The sequence below is a fragment of the Dendrobates tinctorius genome, unplaced genomic scaffold, assembly GCF_039654945.1.
Source record: "Dendrobates tinctorius isolate UK_male_01 unplaced genomic scaffold, ASM3965494v1 ptg000054l, whole genome shotgun sequence".
Classification (NCBI taxonomy): Eukaryota; Metazoa; Chordata; class Amphibia; order Anura; family Dendrobatidae; genus Dendrobates; species Dendrobates tinctorius.
In genome coordinates, this window is record NW_027361722.1 from 16,661,508 (window position 1) to 16,685,411 (window position 23,904).

The 23,904-nt window shown below is 45.6% G+C and overlaps 1 protein-coding gene across 1 annotated transcript in view; it reads left to right on the top strand.

Annotated features, from left to right (window-relative positions):
• The window catches only part of LOC141091566 (cell surface glycoprotein CD200 receptor 1-like), a 52,292-nt gene that overhangs the window by 22,862 nt on the left and 5,526 nt on the right, over positions 1-23,904 (top strand). The window contains exons 2-3 of the mRNA XM_073577229.1: positions 2,751-3,044; positions 10,344-10,601. Coding sequence (XP_073433330.1) covers positions 2,751-3,044; positions 10,344-10,601 — 552 coding nt within the window. The remainder of the gene's footprint in view (positions 1-2,750; positions 3,045-10,343; positions 10,602-23,904) is intronic.

Consider the following 23,904-nt stretch of genomic DNA (forward strand, 5'->3'; position numbering starts at 1 on the left):
TTTTTTTTTTGGGGGGCACTCGGTCGTGCCTTATTCCACCTGAGCTCCATCCACTTTTCAAAAAGTTGACTTTGACTGAAGTTAATAGAAGTAAAAACTACAAGTTGTGCAAACACGCTGTGACATTCCAAGCAGTTTTACACTAGAAAATGTGCAAAAAATTGGTTGATGAATCAGGGCTTTTCTCTATGTGTATGATGTGGCTCAGATAAAACACTTCAGCAAGTTAAAGTCTTCTGCACTGCTTTCTCTCCGTCCTGGACACTAAACTGGAATTTCCATTGATTTCATCTCTGATTTGCCTTGAGATAAAGGGTTTAACATTATCTTGATGGTCATGGATTGTCAATCAATTTGCTGAAATGACTTACAACCATGGTCCAGGTTACCTTCAATGCTCCAAGTAGGTTGGATATCCTTCAAGGAAGTCTTTAGTGCAAAATGGCCCACTTAAACATATTGTCTATGGTAATTTTAAAATATTGTGAAGAATGTTATGTTAAGCCTTGATCTCCTTCAATATCTCGTCCACTTGTTTATCACAGACCTTCAAGTAGTTTCTTTAGACTCATCCTAATGGCCAGTAACATTCTCGGTATGTTCTTGTATCTTGGGTTAACTTTCCTCACAGCACTCATGTCTCAGGATGTTGTTGTAAATGCAGTCTTATGTTTTCTAATTTGCTTCCCCTGGCAGTGCTGACACATGAACTCATCAATCACTTGTGCCTGTAGTTATCTTTAGGATATCTAGACAAAAGTATAAAGGGGCTTTCATCTACCTGTTGCCAAAAGGAAGTTGTCTATACACATTAGATAGTTGTTGGCCAAATGATTGTCCACCAAAATCTGACTCCACCAAACACAGGAACGCTTGGCAAACAGGGGCCAAAGAGTAATCCATATTGTCTTTATTTTAACAAAATGTATTGGAACATTAGACATATAATATACCCACTTCTTATTTCAAAATGGCCGCTAATGGATGACCATGCGACGAAACCTATCCATCAGCCTCTAACAATGGAAAAACACAGCAGATGGAGAAGTTGATTTTCAATTGCACGAGGCTGATGGACAGGTCTGGTCCCATGGTTGTTCATTAGAAAGTTATTTTGAGAATTCGTAAAGCCATTTGGCTATTTACAATAATCATATATTCTAATGACACGTCGGAAAACCATTGGCAACACAACAAGGCGCTGCTTGTTGATTGTTATGTGGAGCCCAGCTTAATATGCTTATGGTAGATCAGGGGGTCTTTTTTCAGATCTACGACTGTCATAGTTAAGCAGCAAACTCCTCATGTTAAAGTAAGGCAATGAGTTGACGGAATGACCTTAGGTGCCTTGGTTGTTATTGACTGCGACATCTAAGGAGACCAGCTTATTGGTCTTCAATCATTGACTATGCCCTAGGTTATTAGCACAGCAAGCACATCGGGGTTCTACAACACATATTCCACTTAAAAAGGTTGTCAAAGGAGCAACCATTTATTAATAAATTCACTGCCCATCATAAAAAAATCATACTTTCTTACCACTTGTACTAATACTTGGATCTTGGAGTTTATGTGATCTGATAATCTGCAGCATATACTATTTCATCAGAGCAGACTTCCACTCAAAAGATATACTGAAAGATTTCTAACCAAGTGGGTTTCAGAGTCCAAACTTCCTGATGGAGGAGTCTGGGTTTGGTGAATGCAGAGACAACATTGCCCACCGGACTGCATTGTGCCAGCTGTACAGTTTGATGAAGGATATGCTATGGGTTTGTTATCAGTGGGCGGCCTCATCACCTTAGTTCCAGTGAAGGGAAATCTTAATGCTTCAGCACAAAACATTGTGGACAATTCTACGAGTTTAGTTCCCAGCTTTGTAGGAACATTTTGAGGAAGGCCCTTTTCTGTTCCTCATGACTGTACCCAATGCACAAGGTCCACATACAGAAAACAAAAAGCAAAAAACACAAATATCCTGAACTAAAAAGTAAAAAATGTATACTGCAAATAATGCATAAAGGTAATAATAATAAGGGTATTTAGTAAACATAATTTTGATCAAAATAATGTACAAGCCATCCCGCCACGTCACGGCAACCCTTGTGGGACAGTCCCTACTCTAGTATTTAAAACCTTTTCACTTGCCAAGTGGCGTGAATGTGAACAAGGGTCGAGCGGCTGAACCACTAGTAACAGTTTAGGCCAGACTGGATGGCTTTCCCAGCTCAGAAAGAGGTCCACATACAGTAGACATGGTTGAGTCAACCCCCATCCAACAACTAGACCAGAGATTGTAAGCCCAGCCAACATCACAAATGCTCTTCTGGATCAAGGAGCAAAAATTCCCACAGACAATCCCAAAATCTTGTTGAAATCCATCCAGGAAGAGTGGGAGCTATTGTATTTTTAGAGGGGCAGACTCCATATTAATGTCTAAGTGACACACTACTTTTGTATGTAATTAAGTCTGCTCTTTCATATCCTACACCAAATTTTGAGAAATCATATCAAGTCCTATATCTATCGTAGAAGAAAATAACTGCACTTCACAGTAGCATAACTAGACAGGTTGCAAAAGTAGATGTTTCCTCTAGATCCTGGCACCTGAGAGAGCCACCGAGCCTCCTTTGTGCACGAGAAGACACCATCAATATAGCAGTGTGGAAACAGAGGAGTTTCTGAGTCCAGTTTTTTATCTACCTCCATTACTTCCAATTAATTTTGTAATTTATCATCTTTTTTTTCAGATTTCTTGAGGGTTCCTGTTGGAGATGAGGCTGTCCTGCACTGTATCCACTCAATTAAAAACTTCACGATGATCACCTGGAAGGTGCATTCTCTTAATCAGCCTTACTGTTACCTGTCAACTTTTGGAGACGATCTCAAAGGAAACTGTAGCGATCGAATGCATCTGGATGTAGATAAGAACCAAACGTCTCTGAGAATACCCAGCAGCATGGCTATCGATGATGGAAATTATACATGCGAGATTGTCAATGGATCGGGAAACTTTTTCCACTCAGTTGTCTTGCAGGTACTAGGTAAGAGAACACGTCCATACTGAACTCGGCACAAGATAATCTATTAATTAAATTAGATTATAATGAAGCTAAATCAAGAACTATTGTAACAACCTTTCCAAAAGACCAATCCTTGAATTGTATCGTAGAGTTGGACCAATGAAGCTCGTAGCTAGCCTTAGTTAAATCGATTTTGCAATATTATGTGAATGACCTATCATTGGGCTAAGATATCAATATAAATCGATTGGGGTCTGATACCTCTTACTAGATCCTGTAGCTGGATGTAAGCAGTGTCCGGAGAAGAACAGCACAATTTTTGTGGCCTCTGCCAAGTACTGTTATTTGAATAGGAGCTGACCTCCAGTACCCAGAAGTAGCCTTTAGGCCTGGGTTCCCCAATTCCAGTTCTCAAGGCCCACCAACAGATCATGTTTTCAGGATTTCCTTTGTATTGCTCAGGTGATAATTGCTTCACCTGTGCAATACAAAGGAAATCCTGAAAACATGATCTGTTGGTGGGCCTTGAGAACTGGAGTTGGGGAACCCTGCTTTAGGCAGTGTAAGGAGTTGTGTCATTTTGTTCTATGCACCATTAACATCCAACCGCTGCTGGGACTGGTAATAGATGATTGGTGGATGCGCCGAGTGTCGGAACGCCTGTAATTTAATACTGATGACCTATCCTTAAAGGAATATGTCATTAGGATCAACCCTCCTAAGCCGTCTATATGGGCATGAGGTCCTAGTGAGCTGAATAACATGATACCTTGATATCTGTTACCTGATTTCCTATTCCAGAGAGATCCTTGTTTTTTGTTATATGTAAATGAGCTACAAAGATCTATGGGCCGGACATAGATCTCCCTGAGAATTTGCCTCCATAGATTATTATAAATGAAAGTTACCACTGTGAGATTTGTAGGCAAGGAGAGCAGACTGTCAGTCATTACATGTCTCACACTGGTAATGCCTCCTTTCATTTAAAAAAAAGCTCCGGAGGCAGATTCTCAAAGAGATATAAAATAAAGTATATCCGGCCCATAGATCTTAACAGCTCATTTACATATTAAGAAACATTTACATTTCTCTGTCATAAGACATCATATCGCAGATATAAAGATTTCATTTTATTCAACTGCCTATGACATATATGCTTATATAGATGGCTTGAGAGGGTTGATCCTACTGACAGATTACCTTTAAGTTGGCCATACACATTGATCTACAGCTTGGCTGACAGGTACAGTATGTTTTCTGACTCCCCATACACAGGAATGTCAGCTCGGCCGAGTCTACCTGTGTTTTCTATGAGGTACCAGCTTATCTCTGTGCCAAACAGACAGATTGGGCAATTGAATTCCAACCACTCATTCCTTATGTTCATCAAGGGACAGTTGGGAGGTTCCCATAGACTTTACATCTTTGGATGACCCTGCAGAAATTGACAGGTACGGGGATTATTAAACATGTACAAGGTCCTTAAAGACGCAGTCCTCCCCCTCCTCCCATCAAAATTTTCATCATCTTATTATATATTGCAATCATCATATTATATAACATTGTACTTACAATTGCTCGTTTTACCTTTCTACCCAGATAATTCTTCTCTTTTCCATTAGGTCTATGAGATCACATGATTAAAAACTGACTAACTCACATCTTCTAAGTTCTGCGTAATAACAGAAGGTCAATGTCCCCTGTGTGAGTCAGTCACTGCAAAAGTCCCTGGCAATGAGATGAAGGAGCAGCTGAGTCAGGAGCTGAAAGTGATAAATGCAGGGAAAAGAGACTTCCTGTTTCTACATAGAGCAGAGAAAAGAGAAGAATTAGCTGGGTAGAAAGGCAAATTTAGCAATTGTAAGTACACAGTGCTATATAATATGATGACTGCAATATATTAAGAGAGTAAGAAAATTGATGGAAGCAACCCTCTGCAGTGCTGTGGCTTTGTAGTCTGAGATAGTGAGCAGGAGCCTGAATCGTGAGTCCTCCATGATCTGAGATACTAAAATTAAGACTGTAGCCTACAAGAGGCTTGCTGTGAGAGTCTGTTTCTTCAAGACCTCTTGTGCTTTGCATTAATTCCTTTGAGAAGCATCAAACGTGACATATTGCTAGCTGACTTTGCAACCACCAAGCTCAGTGCCTCCTAGTGGTGTTACCACCAAGCTTAGAGACTTTTTGTTCATTTGCAACCACAAAAAAAGTTGATGTTCAACCAACAAGAATTGTTTTTTTTTCTTACCGCTGTGTAGCCATTAGGATTCTGCTCTCGTTGACAGATCATAGGTGCTACATTTGCCCATGAAGTTAACCCTCTTAGCTCTATGTCCATCACTGTGCCATCCCCGAGATGGGAGTATTGTTTTGGGTCAAAGATCCAAACACAATTTCTGCCGGACTTTCTATTTTTCAATACCTTACCAGAATAGACAGAAGGTGGTTCTCCAGTGATATTCTCCCACTATTGGTCGGCCATTTCAAAGAATAATGTTTATGCATGATCCATAAATAATCGAACACTTGTAACTCACCTCTGTGATAACAGCATTCCCCAATATCAGCTCATGGCTCTGTCAGATATAAGGAGGCTATGGGGAGACTTACTACTTCTGTGAAATTTTCGTTTTTTTCTCCCCTTCTTCCAAGAATTTTTATCCTTCTGTCGGCATAGCCATAAAAGAGCTTATTTTTGCAAAACAGAATTGATGCTAATGCTTGTAAAGTGCTGTGGAATATGATGGCGTAAAATAAATAACTAAAGGTTTACAGTTTTCACTGGCGGCACAACACATGAGGATAAATTGTACATTTGCAGGACACATACACCACTTATTCCATCATTCCTATGTAGCTTTCCTGCTGACTATGACATTATTTCAGCACAGTATCTAAGAACTCCGGTACGAGAACCCCAGCATTTCTTCAAAAAAATTTCCAGATTCCGGCCTAAACTTTGCCTCAGTCCCACGCCTCCGCTTCGCTGTCTCTGGGTCCCCACTAACCCATAGTGATACTTGTCTGGATTCTTTGTTCCGGGCACAGCTCAAAAACTCCTTTTCTGTTCTTTTTCTAGATTTTGGTACCTTAGTGTTCTCCTCCCCCCCTTGCCGCGTCTCATAATCTAATGTGTGACCCTCCAGGCATGCTTATTCTTGCTATCACCGCTACTCCTTGTTCTCCACACTAACTGCTTCTCACTACTTGGAAACGTGGGCAGCATGTATCTGACTCTGACTGTATGATTTCAGCTGGATGTTTCAGAGAAAAAAATACTTTTTTCTCGCCCACTCATCCTTGAGTTTCAGGTCTATCCCTATGTGCATGTATAGGGAGAGACCTGTCAGTCATTGGCAGAGGGCGGAGAGAAGCAACTGGGGACCCGCCTGTCTGACTAATCTTCAATGCGGCTCAGTCTCCGCCAGCTATTAAAGTATGCCTCTCTATGAATCACCAAGGCATTTCAGAGTCAAACATATGTGGCTGAAACTATACAGTCAGTGAACTTGGATTGGGCAGCATCTATCAATTGTCAAGTTTCCTTGTCAAGTCATGTCCAAGGTGCAGTTTATTGTTGAAAAGAAAAAGCAATGGTGCTTTACTCTATCAACATGGATAAAGCTCTGAGTTTGTGTTATTGCCTGCAGTGTTGACAGCACTGCAGGCAATCAATGAGTCCATGACGTCTACTCAGGCGCAGCAGCAGAGCTCAGTGATTGGCTGCAGCCTTGTCAATGTGATGTCAGCGTAGCAGACAATTACAGACACTGGTTGCAGCAGCAGAAACGCAGAGCTGGAAAAACCTGGAAAAACACCAAAAAAACTTGTAAAAAGCACTGTGAAAACGCCAGGTAAGATGCAATGAACAAGCTGAAAAGAGGGAAATTTAAACACAGCATTTTTCCTGCATAGAGAGTAGGAATTAGCTGCATAAAAAACAAAGTAGAAAACATTGTGTGTGAATGTGGCGCCCCTGCGATTCAGTCGCCACTGAGGTATTGCACCTTATCCAGAGGAGTAGTACCCCGCTCTCAGGAAAGGAGGGGTCATGACCCAGGATTCTGATGTGGTACTAGCAGGTACGCAGGATGCAGTGTCGAGACGCGAGACAGTTTTGTATTTTTGGTAACAACTTTTATAGGTTTATAGGTAACTATCCCCAGGGACAGTCTAAGCAACCGAACAAAATAACAGGAATTGTCCTCGCAGGGACTCAATACAACACGGAAATCTAAGAACACGACTAAGTCCAGCAAAGCTGGTCACTATAGGGCCGCGGTATGGCCGACTACGGGTCCTTAACTATATAGTGTCACTTAACTGGCTCGACGTCCCTCGGCGTCCCGGACGATGGTTCTTCGGTGTAGCAGCCGCTGGGCCCAGCAGCTGAAGATCTTTCGTAGTCTTCGAGCGTTCCAACGCTCTGGTGAAGCAAGGGCACAACAGGCCTTGGAGGAGTCCTTGGACAAATGGGCCGCAGCCCCCGGATAGGGGCAAGCAGTGGCGATGCTGGGTGGCGGGTGGCAGGCCACCTGCGCAGCCAGCGACTGCAACAGAGGACCCGCGGTGAGCAACGGCCCGGCCCTTGCTGCGAACTGGAGCGGGACAGTAGTGGCCGCCGACGGCACAGAACTAGCCGTGGCCACGGATAGAAGCACGGCGGCGGCGGGCGGCGGGAGACAGGCTGCAGCCTCGGGCTGAAGTTCGGCAGCAGCAGCCGCTGGTGTCCTCGGGCAGGCCGCAGCCGCGGGCAGGAGCAAGGCGGCAACGGCCGCGAGTGACCGCGGGCAGGCCGCGGGCTGGAGGAAGGCGGCAGCGGCCGCTGGTTGACGCGGGGCAGCGGTTCTCGGACGGTCGTCTCGGCGCCGTTCCACTGATGTCCAGGGGGAGTATCTCTCCTGTCTCTGGCCTCCTTCCTGGCTCCAGTGAGACGCTTTGGCTCTCAGTCGCTCCCACGGTCTCCTGCTCCTTTTGTCTCATTCTGCTGACTCACTGTGACTTGCGTTCCCCTCCCCTTTTATTTTGGCTCCTCCTCCAGCCCACCTGTCAGTCTCCACGGTCCGTCCCTGAACTCTGTCCCCCAGAAACAGTTTTCCCTGGAACCCAGGTGACGGTCCTCTTGGTTCCGACCCGGTCACTCGGCGGGGACCCTCTCTCCCACACTGACACATGCACTTAGCACCAGTCCTCTCATGGCCAGGGGAGAGCTGGATAGAGGGTGTGGGTGGAGAAAGAGGAGTAGGGGGGAGCTGGTAGTGAGTGAGCAGTGAGAGTTGAGAGAAGGACAGTCAGTCCAGGCTGGGGATTGGAGCAGTGAGAAGCTCGTCCCAGCTGCAGATGACATGAAAGAGAGAAGAAAGGCAAGAAAGTTAGACAGGGAAGCTCCACCGAGTGTGAGAGAGAAAGAAGGGGTCCTAGGGGCACAGGTAGTGAGAAGTCCACCCGTGAAGCCCATTTCCATGCTGACCTCTGTCAGGTGGAGGGACCAGGTCGCAGTTAGGGGACCATTCCCAAAACTAGTGGTGAAACTAAGGACTCAGCTAGAAAACCGGAGGCTGTGGAATCTGCATGTGCAGCAGCCAACCCCACATACATTCACTGAAAAGGCAGCTGCCAGGATATAGGATCCAGAGGACCTAGAGGTCATTGCCCGACAAGATCCATGGCTGCTGGCTTGGAACCCTGTATGTGAAGGCGCAGGGCAGGAGAGGAGGTAACCAGCGCAGTGAGACGGCCAGGAAAGGGACATCTGAAGGGAATCCTGGTGAGGTGCCTACCAAATTACCTGGGAGCTGGCTGGACCACAGACCTGGAGGACACAGCACCCCGGCTGGGGACTGTAACAAGAGAACTGCGAGTAAAATGTGAAGACTGCACTCTGCTGTGTCATCTGCCCTGCACTACAACCACCATTATCTTCAACACCATAATCTGCCCTAGGGAATAGCTCTGCCTGTGGAGAGCTGAAGCAACTCTGCTGCATAAACAACTGCCCCAGTGGACTGAATCTGCAGCGTCGGTTAACTCCTTACTTGCCGAGTACCACGGGTGGCGTCGCGAATCTCTTATAAACTTTATTCCCCTTTTATAATCATTTTCATTGGACGCCCAGGGCCACGGACCGGGTCACTGCTGTCGTGACACATCTCCTTAAGAACCGGCCCGGTACCGAGTACCCCACGACCCTGACAGGTGCTCCATGAACCTTGCCTTTCAGCATTTTTGTAGAATTTTTTTTTATTTTTTTCACCCATAAAAAGCAATGAGAAAGTGAAAAAAAAATGCGAAAATCGCAGCGGCATTTTAGTGGTGTTTTTGGTGAGTAAAACTAGTTTTATTAAACATATGCTATCATCAAAGCACACATATAATCCACACCTAAACAATATGCTGCAAAAAGTAACAAAAACACAAAAGAGGGCGTTTTGAATGCAGAGTTTTTACTGCCAAGAGAGTAGGTTTTGGTTGCAGAAGAAAAAAAAACTGAAGTAAAAAAATTGTGTGTGAACAACACATAGCTTAAAGCACAGTTTGTTTTTTTGTTTTACTAGTTGTGTCTGAGGACACAATTTTCCTATAAAAAAGACAACCCCATAAACCATTGTTTCTGCAAATGCTGCTGTGTTCAATAACAACTACTGTACATTTAACTCTACTGTAATCAGACTTGGACTGGCCCACCGGAGAAGCGGAGAATCCTCCGGCGGGCCCTGTCTTCTCCTTCAGGAAAGTTCAAAGTGCAAATCTTGCAGCTGCTATGAAGTTATTGAGTGGGGGAGAAAGATGGGCCCTCAGAATCAAATCCTCTTGGGGGGTGCAATGTTTCTCAGTCTGACACTGATGGCAATCCACAGCACAAAGGAGAATATTACATCAGACTTCTATCACATTAATAATACATATCATACAATATAATATGAAAACATTGCAATCAGTCTTCAGGAGGTGCTGGCATCTCCATCACTCCATTATGTCTGCAGAATTGTGAGTTCAGCTCTGGAGAACAATACTCGTACTCTGCTAGGTCACCTCAATAGGAGCCAGGTAACCATATGAAAAGCAAAATGAATATCAGGATGAAAAACTTTCAGAAACGTGAAGCTTGAAGCTCATGAAACCCAAATTCAAAATATGTACCAATACTGCCCCCTACTGCCTTAGTGTGTAATTATCATGACATTCACTTTTTCACTACTATGGACAGTGTTCTGGTCTTCTAATGTGGTAGAATGGCCTTTGGGACTGCTCAGGTTATATTTTTTGTCTTTTTTAGGGGCATCAATCTTCTTTTTTAATTTTTTTAATTTATACTTTCAGCTGAACCTTTTGTTACAATAAATGTGGATGGAGATGGGCACCCAGAGTGCCGAGCAATCGGTGGGAATCCAGCGGCCAATATCTCATGGACTCCAGAATCTCAAGAGAAAGTTAAGACTTGGAACAAAATAGAAATTAATGGAACCACGACCGTGATCAGCTCCTACAATACATCCAACGTCACTGAAGTCACCTGCATCGTGTCTCATCCGACCTTCACAAATCCTATAGAAAGACGCTTATCGATGCCTGTTTTGGGTTCGTATCAAGTGTTTCATTATGTTTCTTAAAGAGGTTGTCCACTATTTGCTCAACCCCTTCTTAGATGGCGCACATACGGGCCAGAGGTACATCAGGTCATTATCACGTGTCTGGCAGATCTATAAGAACCATTACTTGTCTGTAACGTGAGCCTTGTATGTTTTTTAGGATACAATGACTCTTGGTTTCCTAAATAATTTGTCATTTTCCACAAATATGTTTTTTTTCCTACGTGATATATAATGGCAACCAAACGTTTTGCATTTTTTAAAGTGTCTGTCTGGTTGTTGTGAGGCCATTTTCCTGGTGATAAATTGTGTTAGAATCTGTTCAGTTTGTGACTATCCGCCATTTTCTTGTAGTGTTCGGGCTGCTGGTCTTTTTCCTCTGGTGCTGGGTTTGCCTTTGGTCAGGTGATTGTATCACCCTTTATTAACCTGCACCTGTCTCCCATTCCTTGCTGGACAACAGTGTTACTCAGCTTGAGTTCTGGCTTGGAGCTTTGCTTTGCCTTCTGTATGTTTAGTTAGTGTAGTTCTGGGACCTCTAATTCTGCTAGTCTTAGTTTCTGTTTTCAGTTTGTTTCTGCAGCCTTCTCTTTGTTTTCTATTAGGAGGTGACCCGTTTTTGTACCCAGTTCTTAGATCTTTCAGGGACCCCCCTCTCCCTATCTATAGGTCTTTGCTTGAGATTAACCTAGGATCGTCGGTGGGTCTATTCGCAAGGAATGGGTCGCCCACTCCATCGTAGGGTATCAGCCTAGTCACAGTGCAGGGTCTGTTTTCCCCCTCCTACCCTAGCCATGTGCTGCAGTACTGTAACAAATTGAAAATGAATGAAGTTGTCATCATATAAGACCTTCATTTTAATCAAAATGTTTTAGAATATCGGTACGGTCATTTACTGAAAGAAAACTGAAAGTTTTGTATGTACAATTTATTGATCACAATATAGAGAATAATTAATTGCTTACAATGCCATAACTTAGTGTTTTGTAGCATAATCTGTTGCTTTAATACTGCACCAACTGACGAAGCATTGAAACCACTCGGGTATAAGACATCCTGAGGAATCTTGCTCCATTCCATTTACAAATCTGCAAAAAGTTCATCCTTATTGCTATGAGTACAGGCCCCAACTTGTCGCCTTAACTCTTCCCAAAGGTGCTCTATGGTATAGAGTGTAAATCAGGAGACTGGCTTGGCCATTGCAATAAATAGACATTTTTTTCTTTTCTGACCAATTTTTGACTAAATTGTATGTGTGCTTAGGATCATTGTCTTGCTGGAATTTCCAGCCCCTGCCGACTTTGGATTTACCATGTGGCGGCATTAGATTCTCCAGTATATCCTTGCACATGTTATCACTCATATTTCCATCAATTGTATGCAGAGAGTAGATTCATTTTTCCCTTCACCATTGAGGTCTGATGAACTCCCTCCTCTGGTGAAGGAAGGTAGTGAGGCTGATTATCAAACACCTGGGCAGCTAGATGATGACTGGGTGGCTGGAATTGAGGACTGGATATAAGGCTGCCGACGCCCTTCTTCCTGGCTGGTGATTTTCCTGCTGGATTCTTGGAGACCAGTCTGATTCCTGCATCTCAAAGCTAAGTTTTTCTGCTCTGCTTTGTACTCTTCAGTTTAGTTTTTGTTTTGCCTTGTTTTTTGGGAGTTCTGCCATCCCCGGCCGGGGGTGAATTCCATTTTTGTCTCTGATCTGTTGATCTTTTGCTCTGTCTTCAGAATATACCTGAGTGCTGATATAGTCTTTTGAAGCCTAGCGACTTCAGGGCCTGTTTTTCCTATCAGTCGGTTGGCTCACTTTGATAGGGTTTTTGCGGATGGCAGACAGCAGCTTTCCTATCCTGTCCTATGTAGTTAGCTTGGGCCCCATCATTTGCTCAACCTAACTTTCCATCTGTGTTAGTGTTTTCATCTTGCTTCACCGTCATTATATGTTGGGGGCTGCCTATTGCTTTGGGGTCTGCTCTGGGGCAATTTAGTTTTTCCCCTTTCCGTCTTTAGGCTATCTAGTTCTCCGGCTGTGATCGAGGGGTCTAGGGCACCGTAGGAACCCCCCACGGCTACTGCTAGTTGTTGTGGATAGGTCCAGGGGTCTGCAATCCGATAGCTGCCAACCTCTCTGGTTTTTCTGGACTTAGCTGGTATTTTGTTTTTTTCCTCCTTCGGTGACTCATCATAACAGAATCACCAGCCATACCGCAGATCCTAGGGTACTCAATAGCAGGAGAGAATTGTAAAAAAAAAAAAAAAAAAAAGGGTCAGAATTTTTTTTTTTTTTGTGTGCATATTTTTTCCTCTATATCTCTGAGGCCTTAGGGGGAATTTTTCTCTCAATGGAGATGAAGCAATTGTCTGATCGTGTGGAGCAGCTCGCTGCTGAATTGCGGGGAATTTCCGCCTATTTTGCTTATTCACATGCTGCTGAACCAAAGATTCCCACTCCTGATGTGTTTTTTGGGGATCGGTCTAAATTCTTGAATTTCAAGAATAATTGTAAATTATTTTTTGCCTTGAAGCCTAACTCGTCGGGGAACTCCGCGCAGAAGGTTAAAATTGTCATCTCTTTGCTGCGCGGCGATCCTCAGGATTGGGCGTTTTCTTTGAAACCTGATGATCCTATTCTGAATAATGTGAACGCATTTTTTCAAGCCTTGGGGTTGTTGTATGATGAACCTAATGCTATTAATCAGGCTGAAAAGACCCTGTTGGCATTAAGCCAGGGTCGGGATTCGGCAGAGTTGTACTGTCAAAAATTCCGAAAGTGGGCGGTCCTTACTACCTGGAATGATGGTGCCTTGGCAGCCCTGTTTCGGAAGGGTTTGTCAGAAACTGTAAAAGATACTATGGTGGGATTTCCTGTTCCCTCTGGTCTTGACGATTCTATGTCATTAGCCATTCAGGTGGATTGGCGTTTACGTGAACGCAAAACTACACGAGAGATGTTGCCACCTGTTGAACAAATGTCTGAACCTATGCAATGTGATAGAGTTTTGTCTAGGGTGCAACGTCAGGAGTTCAGAAGGCGTAATAAGCTGTGTTTTTTTGTGGAGATGCCTCGCATATTATTTCTGTCTGCCCTAAACGAGAGAAACGTTGTGCACACACGTTTTCTATGGGTGGTGTTCAACCTAAGTTTCTTCTGGCAATTACTGTGATCTGCTCCCTGTCCACATTTTCCGCCAAGGCTTTTGTGGATTCAGGAGCAGCTCTTAACCTGATGGACTTGGATTTTGCTGAACGTTGTGGATTTCCTATGACAACTCTGCGGACGCCTATCCCTTTGAGGGATATTGATGCTACTCCTTTGGCGAAGAATAAACCTCAGTTTTGAACCCAGGTGGTAATGCAGGTCGCCCCAGACCATCAAGAATATTGCAGATTTTTGGTGTTGCATAATTTGCATGATACCATTGTTCTGGGGTTTCCCTGGTTGCAAATCCATAATCCAGTTCTGGATTGGAAATCTTTGTCTGTGGTGAGTTGGGGTTGTCGGTGTGCCCTTAGTGATGCTCCTGTTTTCTCCACCTCTCCCCAGTCGCTTGATGTTCCTGACTATTTGGCTGACTTTTATGATGTATTTAGTGAGAATGAGTCTGCGTCTTTGCCTCCTCATAGGAGTTATGACTGTGCAATTGAGCTGAACCCGGGGTGTAAATTCCCCGAGGGTCGGCTTTTCAATTTATCTGTACCCAAGCACGAGGCTATGCGATCCTATATTAAGGAGGCATTGGAGAAGGGTCATATTAGACCATCCTCTTCACCCTTAGGTGCTGGGTTTTTTTTCGTGGCTAAAAAGGATGGTTCATTAAGGCCTTGTATTGACTATCGTGCCCTCAACAAAATTACTGTTAAATATCAGTATCCGTTACCCCTGATTTCTGATCTATTCTCCAGAGTTAAAGGTGCTTGCTGGTTTACCAAGCTTGACCTCAGGGGGGCATATAATCTTATTCGCATTAAGCATGGGGATGAATGGAAGACGGCGTTTAATACCCCGGAGGGACATTTTGAGTACCTGGTGATGCCTTTTGGGCTCACTAATGCCCCTTCTGTCTTCCAGTGCTTCTTGAACGATATATTCCGTGACTTTGTGGATACATTTTTGATTATCTATCTTGATTATATTTTGATCTTCTCCAAGAATTGGGACTCTCATGTGGAACATGTTCGGACTGTATTCCGGATTTTGAGGGAGAATTCCCTGTATGTCAAGGGATCGAAATGCCTTTTTGGGGTACAGAGGATTTCATTTTTGGGATTTATTTTGTCTCCGTCAACTATTGAAATGGACCCGGCCAAGGTACAGGCCATTTATGATTGGGTTCAGCCCACTTCTTTGAAGGCCCTCCAGAAGTTTTTGGGTTTTGCTAATTTTTATCGGAAATTTATAGCTAATTTTTCAGGTATTGCCAAGCCATTGACGGATTTGATTAGGAAGGGTGCTGATGTGCTGAATTGGTCTCCGGAGGCTGTTTCTTCCTTTCAGGAGATGAAGCGAAGATTCACTTCTGCTCCGGTTTTGCGGCAACCTGATGTCTCACTCCCGTTTCAGGTGGAGGTGGACGCTTCTGAGATTGGTGCAGGAGCGGTGTTGTCCCAAAAAGATCCTGTGACATCTAAAATGAATCCTTGTGCTTTCTTTTCCCGAAAGTTCTCCCCATCCGAACGTAACTATGATGTGGGGAATCGGGAACTGTTGGCCATGAAATGGGCATTTGAGGAGTGGAGACATTGGTTGGAGGGAGCCAAACACCAAGTCGTGGTCCTTACTGACCACAAGAATTTGATTTACCTGGAGTCGGCCAAGCGCTTGAATCCTAGACAGGCTAGGTGGGCCTTGTTTTTCACACGTTTTGATTTTGTGGTCTCTTTTCTTCCGGGCACTAAGAATGTCAAGGCAGACGCCCTCTCTAGGAGTTTCCTTGCTGATTCTCCTGTTGTGACTAAGCCTGCTACCATCTTAGGCGAGGGGGTAGTTCTTTCAGCCATCTCGCCCGATTTGAGATGTGCTCTGGAAGAGTTTCAGGAGGACAAACCTGAGCGTTGTCCCAGTGGAAAGTTGTATTTTCCTGACCAGTGGAGGAAGAGAGTGATGTCTGAAGTTCATTGCTCTGCATTGGCTGGTCATCCAGGTATTTTTGGCACTAGAGATCTGGTGAGTCGGTCTTTTTGGTGGCCCGCCTTGTCTCATGATGTCAGGAATTTTGTGCAGTCCTGTGGGACTTGCTCCCGGTCTAAACCTTGTTCTCGCTCTAGTGGCTTGTTGATGCCTTTGCCGGTGCCCAGGAGGCCATGGACCCATATTTCAATGGATTTTATCTCTGATATGCCTGTCTCTCAGAGAATGACTGTTATTTGGGTGATTTGTGATAGATTCTCTAAGATGGTCCATCTTGTACCACTCCCTAAGTTGCCATCTTCCTCAGAGTTGGTGCCCTTGTTTTTGCAACAGGTGGTTCTCTTGCACGGGATTCCTGAGAACATTGTATCTGACAGAGGAGTTCAGTTTGTGTCTAGATTTTGGAGGACTTTCTGTTCCAAGCTGGGAATTCAGTTGTCCTTCTCCTCTGCGTTTCACCCTCAGACCAATGGGCAGACGGAGAGAACAAACAAGACTTTGGAGTCGTATTTGAGATGTTTTATGTCTGCCGATCAGGATGATTGGGTTTCATTTTTGCCCTTGGCCGAATTTGCTTTAAAAAATAGAGCTAGTTCTGCCACTTTGATGTCTCCTTTTTTTTGTAACTTTGGTTTTCACCCTCGATTTTCTTCAGGGCAGGTGGAGCCTTCTGCCTGCCCAGGTGTTGACACTGTGGTGGAGAGAATGCACCAGATCTGGGACCAAGTAGTGGATAAGTTGTCTCTCTCCCAGGAAAAGGCCCAGCGGTTTTCCAACCGGTGTAGGACCGTTGGTCCCCAGTTTAAGGTGGGTGATATTGTTTGGTTGTCATCAAAAAATATCGCTATGAAGGTGGCTTCTCCTAAGTTTAAGCCTAGATTTATTGGACCTTACAAGATTTTGGAGATTATTAATCCGGTCTCTTTTCGGTTGGCTCTTCCTGTCACATTTAAAATTCATAATGTGTTTCATAAGTCCTTGTTGAAGAGGTTTGTTGAACCAGTAGTTCCTGTGGTGGCACCTCCTGACCCTATATTGGTTGAAGGTAACATGGAATATGAGGTAGAGAAGATACTGGATTCCCGTCTGGCTAGACGGAGACTCCAGTATTTGGTTAAGTGGAAGGGTTATGGTCAGGAGGATAATTCCTGGGTCTCTGCCTCTGATATTCATGCCGAAAGATTGGTGCATGCCTTTCATCGGGCTCACCCGTATCGCCCTGGTGGCATGGATGAGGGTTCTGTGACCCCTCCTCAAGAGGGAGGTACTGTTGTGAGTTCATTTTTCCCTTCACCATTGAGGTCTGATGAACTCCCTCCTCTGGTGAAGGAAGGTAGTGAGGCTGATTATCAAACACCTGGGCAGCTAGATGATGACTGGGTGGCTGGAATTGAGGACTGGATATAAGGCTCCCGACGCCCTTCTTCCTGGCTGGTGATTTTCCTGCTGGATTTTTGGAGACCAGTCTGATTCCTGCATCTCAAAGCTAAGTTTTTCTGCTCTGCTTTGTACTCTTCAGTTTTGTTTTTGTTTTGCCTTGTTTTTTGGGAGTTCTGCCATCCCCGGCCGGGGGTGAGCTGAATTCCATTTTTGTCTCTGATCTGTTGATCTTTTGCTCTGTCTTCAGAATATACCTGAGTGCTGATATAGTCTTTTGAAGCCTAGCGACTTCAGGGCCTGTTTTTCCTATCAGTCGGTTGGCTCATTTTGATAGGGTTTTTGCGGATGGCAGACAGCAGCTTTCCTATCCTGTCCTATGTAGTTAGCTTGGGCCCCATCATTTGCTCAACCTATCTTTCTATCTGTGTTAGTGTTTTCATCTTGCTTCACCGTCATTATATGTTGGGGGCTGCCTATTGCTTTGGGGTCTGCTCTGGGGCAGTTTAGTTTTTCCCCTTTCCGTCTTTAGGCTATCTAGTTCTCCGGCTGTGATCGAGGGGTCTAGGGCACCGTAGGAACCCCCCACAACTACTGCTAGTTGTTGTGGATAGGTCCAGGGGTCTGCAATCCGATAGCTGCCAACCTCTCTGGTTTTTCTGGACTTAGCTGGTATTTTGTTTTTTTCCTCCTTCGGTGACTCATCATAACATATGACATTGCCACCACCATGTTTCACTGTAGGTGTTTGGTACCTTACATCATTACATTTTCCTATTGGGCGTTATACAGCTCTTCCTTCACTACCAAACAGATTGAGCTTTATTCATCTGACCACAACACCTTAGACCAATTTGCCTCTTTCCATTGGCTATGTTCTTTGGCAAACGCAAGTCGGAACCTTCCGATTCTTTGCAGAGATGAAAGTCTTTTTGAATGCAACTCATGGATTTAACCCTACTGCTCTTAGCTGTCGCCCCCACTTTGGTGACTCCCTTTGAACCCATATTCTTTGTTCATTTCATGTGAAATCTGTACATAACATTTATGGACATCAGATACTGACTTTTTCTTAATAATGTAATCAACTTTGAAGGAAGATTTCCGTGGTCGTCCACTTATAGGTTTGTCAACTGTTCCGTATCTTTCATTTCTTTTTTCTTTATTATATGTGACACTTGACTATGTGTTAGGAGTCGGATTTCTGCGCTTACTCAGCAGGGATCCAGATCCTCACATTCTGCACTCTCCTATTTTTCCACTGCAGATTGCAGAGGAGATTGCCTTGCAGCAAATCTCTCCGGAGGCTAAGTCCTTCTGTCCTCTTACTGGGCATGCTCATGGGACGATCTCCCATTGGAGATCGGGAGTCATGTGCTCAGGTCCCGCTCCAGTTCTCATTGGTCCGTCTCAGAGATCTGGAAGCGTGCAGAAGGTCCCGGCTACTATAAAAGGCGCGCATGGCTGTTCCGCCATGCGCTAGTATAGTCTGTACTTGCTATGTGTGAATGATGACGGATGTATGATTCTGGTGACTGACTCATTTGAAACCCCTTCCCTCTGATATTACGCATGGTGATAGGGAATTAGTTTAGCAGTCAGCGCCTGTCAGTGGCAAGCATTAAGCCACTGTGCACACCGCACCTCTACATTAGCGTCTGACATCGCGCTTGCTATCTGGCTTTGTCGTCGAGCGGCAGTGTCCTACGCCGCGCTGCAGTTGCAGCGCTTCTTGGCGTTCGCAGCAGCGACGTCGCACACACGGTAGGTCTAGAGGGACGCAGCTCCCCTGTCTTGGGTCCTGCTCCTGTGACCAGATACCATGTGTGCATTTACCTGAAGCCTGTGTCACTAACAGGTTCAGTGTTTTGTATGTTTATGTTGCGGCACCTCTGTGTGTTAACAGAGCCCGCTCTGCACACTCCGGGTGAAGTTGAACCCGTGTGCATCATACCGCCATATTGCTCCTCTGTCATCACTCAGCAGCGGTTGTTACACCTCCTGCACGGTGGACCCCGAGCGGTGAAGGCACTTTATTATTTATTTTTATTTAGGGCGTTCCGCCGTTCCTAACATTATACTAGCGCCAGGATCTGGCTAGTGATGGCAGAACAGCAGCAACTCTTACAGTGTATTCGGCAGCTTGAGTGCCAGCTGGCCACTCTTGAGAGGGCTCTCTCAGCTGCACAATCCACCGAAGCTGCTGTAAAGGCAATCACAGACGCGGTTTCCCGTATGTCCACGTCCTCCCCTGCGCCGACAGTTACCCGCCTCCCGTTGCCAGATAAATTTTCTGGCGATGGCGCCTCCTGTAGGGGTTTCATCAGCCAGCGCTCCATTCAGCTGGAGTTACTGGTTGCGCGATTCCCTACGGAACGGGCCAAGGTGGGGTTTATTGTTTCCCTGCTGTCGGGCAAATCGTTGGAGTGGGCTACGCCACTATGGGAGTGTGGTGACCCAGAGGTCTGGACCGCTGCTCACTTTCTAACAGCTATTAAGCAGATCTTCCTCGGTACACGGGTCACTTCAGCTTCTTGCTTTGACTCAGGGTGCTCTCTCGGTTAGTCAGTATGCCATCTGTTTTCGGACACTGGCTTCCGAGCTGGAGTGGTCCGATAAAGCCCTCATCCCTGTGTTTTGGAGAGGTTTGGCGGAGCATGTTAAAGATGCTCTCTCCACTAGAGAGGTTCCTGCCAGTTTGGAAGAGCTGATTGCCATTTCCAGCCGCATTGACCTCCGTTTTTCGGAGCGCGGTATGGAGCGTGCTCAATCCAAACGGAAGGTTACTCCGGCTCCCAATTTTTTTGAGCCTCTGGAACTACCCGAGCCCGAGGTTCCTCCCCCCGAGCCCATGGAGGTGTCTTGCGCCATTCTCCAGGCGTGTCCGGCACAAGACTCCAGTCGCGGTCTTATTTGTCAACACGCGGTGTCTCAGAACAACAGTGCCCCGCAACGGCCAAATTCTGTACCGCCAGGTAAGACCCTTGTTCCTCCCCACCTTCAGCCGAAGATTCTTGCCTGGGCACACACGTCCAGGAGGGGTGGTCACTGTGGCTATATGCAGACCACAAAACTCCTGGCAGGGTCTTACTGGTGGCCGCACAGGGCTCGGGATGTTAAAAAATACATTCGGGCCTGCGCCTTTTGTGCTCAGAATAGCCTCCTTAAGCGAAGAGCGGAGACGCCTGCCGACACATGGTGGCGTTCCACTTTAACTTCCGCTCCCGCTGTCTCCCACGGGTCCCTTCTCAGACCTGGCGATCTTGCCACCCCTGAGGCCTTCCATGTGTCCCGGGTCTCTTTGTCATCTACCGGGACATCAGACTTGCCTGTACGGGCCTCTCGGGGGTCTATGCGGCCTGCCGGGGCCCTGTGCGGGCCTGCCGGGGCCAAATACGGGCCTCTCGGGGGTCTATGCGGGCCTGCCGGGGGCCCTGTGAAGGCCTGCCGGGGCCTGTATGGGCCTCTCAGGGGTCTATATGGGCCTGCTGGGGGTCTTGTGTGTGTGCAGGCATCGTCCGATGCGATGCCTGCTACAATGACAGTGATTGACACATTAGCCAATGATGGGACAGTAGTAGTCCCACGACGATCTCCCGTGGAGAACAGCAGCATCAGCTGATGCGACCGCTCTCTAAGGGCCCCAGAAATACAATGACGGTAGGTAGGTATCCTTCCGCACTGTATTCCTCCGCCACTGTAGAAAAAAAGTCCGATATTGAAAAAATATCAGTACTCGGTATCGGAATTCCGATACAGCGAATATCTGCCTATACCCGATATTTGCAGTATCGGAATGCTCAACACTAACAATGATATATCATCATCCCGCCGAACAAGAGTGGAATAACACGCGATCAAAAAGACGGATATACCCGTATATACGCGAGTATAAGCCGACCTGAGTATAAGCCGAGGTACCTTATTTTGCCACGGAAAACTGGGTAAGCTTATTGACTCCAGTATAAACCAGGTATGCATTGTACCCTCATCCCTGTCCTGCTCTGTGTTGCTCTCCCCCCTCCCAGTATGTATGGCTCGGCTCCCCTGTCCCTTCCTTCTATGTATGGCTCAGCTCCCTGTCCTCCCCGTCCTCCTCTGTGCTCCTCCATACTCCTCAGTCCTCCTCCGTGCTCCTCCCATCCTCCTCCATGCTCACCCATCCTCCTTCATGCTCCTCAGTGCTCCCCATCCTAATCTGTGCTCCCCCATCCTCCTCTGTGCTTCCCCCATCCTCCTCCGTGCTCCTCAGTGCTTCCCCCGTCCTCCTCAGTGCTCCCCTCGTCCTCCTCCATGCTCCCCCCATCCTCCTACATCATACTCACCCTCCTCGTACCATCATTGAACGTCCCTACATACTCTGGGGCCGGCAGCTTCTTCCTGTGTTGAGCGGTCACATGGTACAGCTCATTAAGGTAATGAATATGCCTCCACGCCTATGGGAGTGGAGTCGTGTCCATATTCATTAACTTAATGAGCGGTACCATGTGACTGCTCAACACAGGAAGAAGCTGCAGACCTTGGGACAACGGAGGATGCAGGGATGTTCAGCGATGACACGAGGAAGGTGAGTATGATGTCCCAGCCATCGGCTCCTGCTGCCGCTCCCCCTCCCTTGCTGGCATTCTGCACAATGACCCGTGTATAAGCCGAGGGGGTCATTTTCAGCATTAAAAAAGTGCTGAAAATCTCGGCTTATACATGAGTATATACGGTAAATAAACGTGGTACCGCTGAAAACTTCATCTTGTCCCGCAAAAAACAAGCCATCATACAGCTCCATCACCGGAAAAATATAAAAGTTATAGCTCTCAGAATAAAGTGACGCAAAAATTATTATTTTTTATATAAAGTTTTTATCGTATAAAATCACCAAAACATTAAAAAAATGATATAAATGAGGTATCGCTGTAATCGTACTGACCCGAAGAATAAAACCGCTTTATCAATTTTACCACACATGGAATGGTATAAATGCCCCCCCATAAGAAATTCATGAAACGCTGGTTTTTGTTCATTCTGCCTCCCAAAAATCGGAATAGAAAGCGATAAAAAAAAGTCATGTGCCCGAAAATGGTACCAATAAAAACGTCAGCTCGTCCCGCAAAGAATAAGACCTCACATGACTCTGTGGATCAAAATATGGAAAAATTATAGCTCTCAAAATGTGATGATGCAAAAACTATTTTTTGCAATAAAAAGAGTCTTTTAGTGTGTGACAGCTGCCAAACATAAAAACCCGCTATAACGCCTCTTTCACACGTCCTGCTATTTCCAGTACAATAAGCGTTGTTCCCCGGAGCCAGGTGCTGAACACAGCTCTCATTATTCTCTCCTGCTCTTCCAGCAATTGGCGCGAGCAGGGGAGAATGATGAGGTTACATTTATGTAATAAAAGAAACAGCAGGCGGCAGCTGAGGGGACTATTACTCCCATCAGCCTACCCCTGCAGGATGGTAAGGGGCCATGGGTATTGACCCCCCCCTGCCTAAAAATAGCAGCCCGCAGCTGGCCAGAAAAGGCACATCTATTAGATGCTCCAATTCTGGTGCTTTGCCTGGCTCTTCCCACTTGCCCTATAGCGGTTTGAAGTGGGGTTCATATTTGTGGGGCTGATGTCACCTTTCTATTGTTCATCATCATCAAGCCCACCACCAGCTTGCCAGCCTGAGAATACCAACCCCCAACTGTGAGTTTTGTCTGGCGGGTTATAAAAAAAAATAGGGGGAACCCACTCCGTTTCTTTTTTTAATTACTATATTTATTTACAGTGCACAAGCAGCAGATCCTGCTGTCACTGTTATTAGCAGCAGCAGGGGTAGGCTGATGGAAGTAATAGTCCCATCAGCCGCCGCCTCCTGCTATCTCTTTTATTACTTAAATTTAACTGTCATCATTCTCCCCTGCTTGCTCCGATCGCCGGCAGAGCAGGGGAGAATGATGTGAGCCGTGTTCAGCACCCGGCACCGGGGAACAGCGCTTACTATAACGCTTCTTCCCTGGCACCGATGCGTGTCACATGGATAACATCCATGTGGGTTATTCGTATGCACGTATGCTGGATGTTTTGTGCCCCGTGCTGACATTAAAAAATGGACATGTCAGCATGTTTTGCCCATGGACACATGGTCCGTAGAAACACACTGAAATGTTCACAGACCCATTCACTTGAATAGACAAATAGCGCTCCATTCCTCCCGAGTCTCTCCACATGGCTAAGTAGCACTGTATAGTCACATATGGGGTATTGTGACGTTCAGTAGAAATTGTAGGACAAATTTTGTTGCCATTTTTACCCACTTCTCGTGTGAAAATGTAAAATCTTTGACAAAAACTACATTTTGGTGGTAAAAATGTAGTGACACACCCATGGTGTCAATAAGATCACTGTACCCTTACATGAATTCAATGAGAGGTGTAGTTCATAAAATGGGGTCAATTATGGGGGGGTTCTGCTGTTTTGGCCCCTCATGGGCTCTCCCAGTGGGTCATGACACCTGCAAACCATAACAGTAAAATCTGGCGCTTCTTGCTTTCTGAACTCTGCCATGTGCCCAAACAGTGGTTTACCCTCATATATGGGGTATCAGCGTACTCAGGACAAATTGCACAATAATGTTTGGAGTCTAATTTCTTCTGTTACCCTTAGGAAAATAAAAAAATCGGGGCAAAAAGATCGTTTTTGTAAAAAAATATGATTTTTTTTATTTTTATGGCTCTACGTTATAAACTTCTGTGAAGCACTTGAGGGGTTCAAAGTGCTCACCACACATCTAGA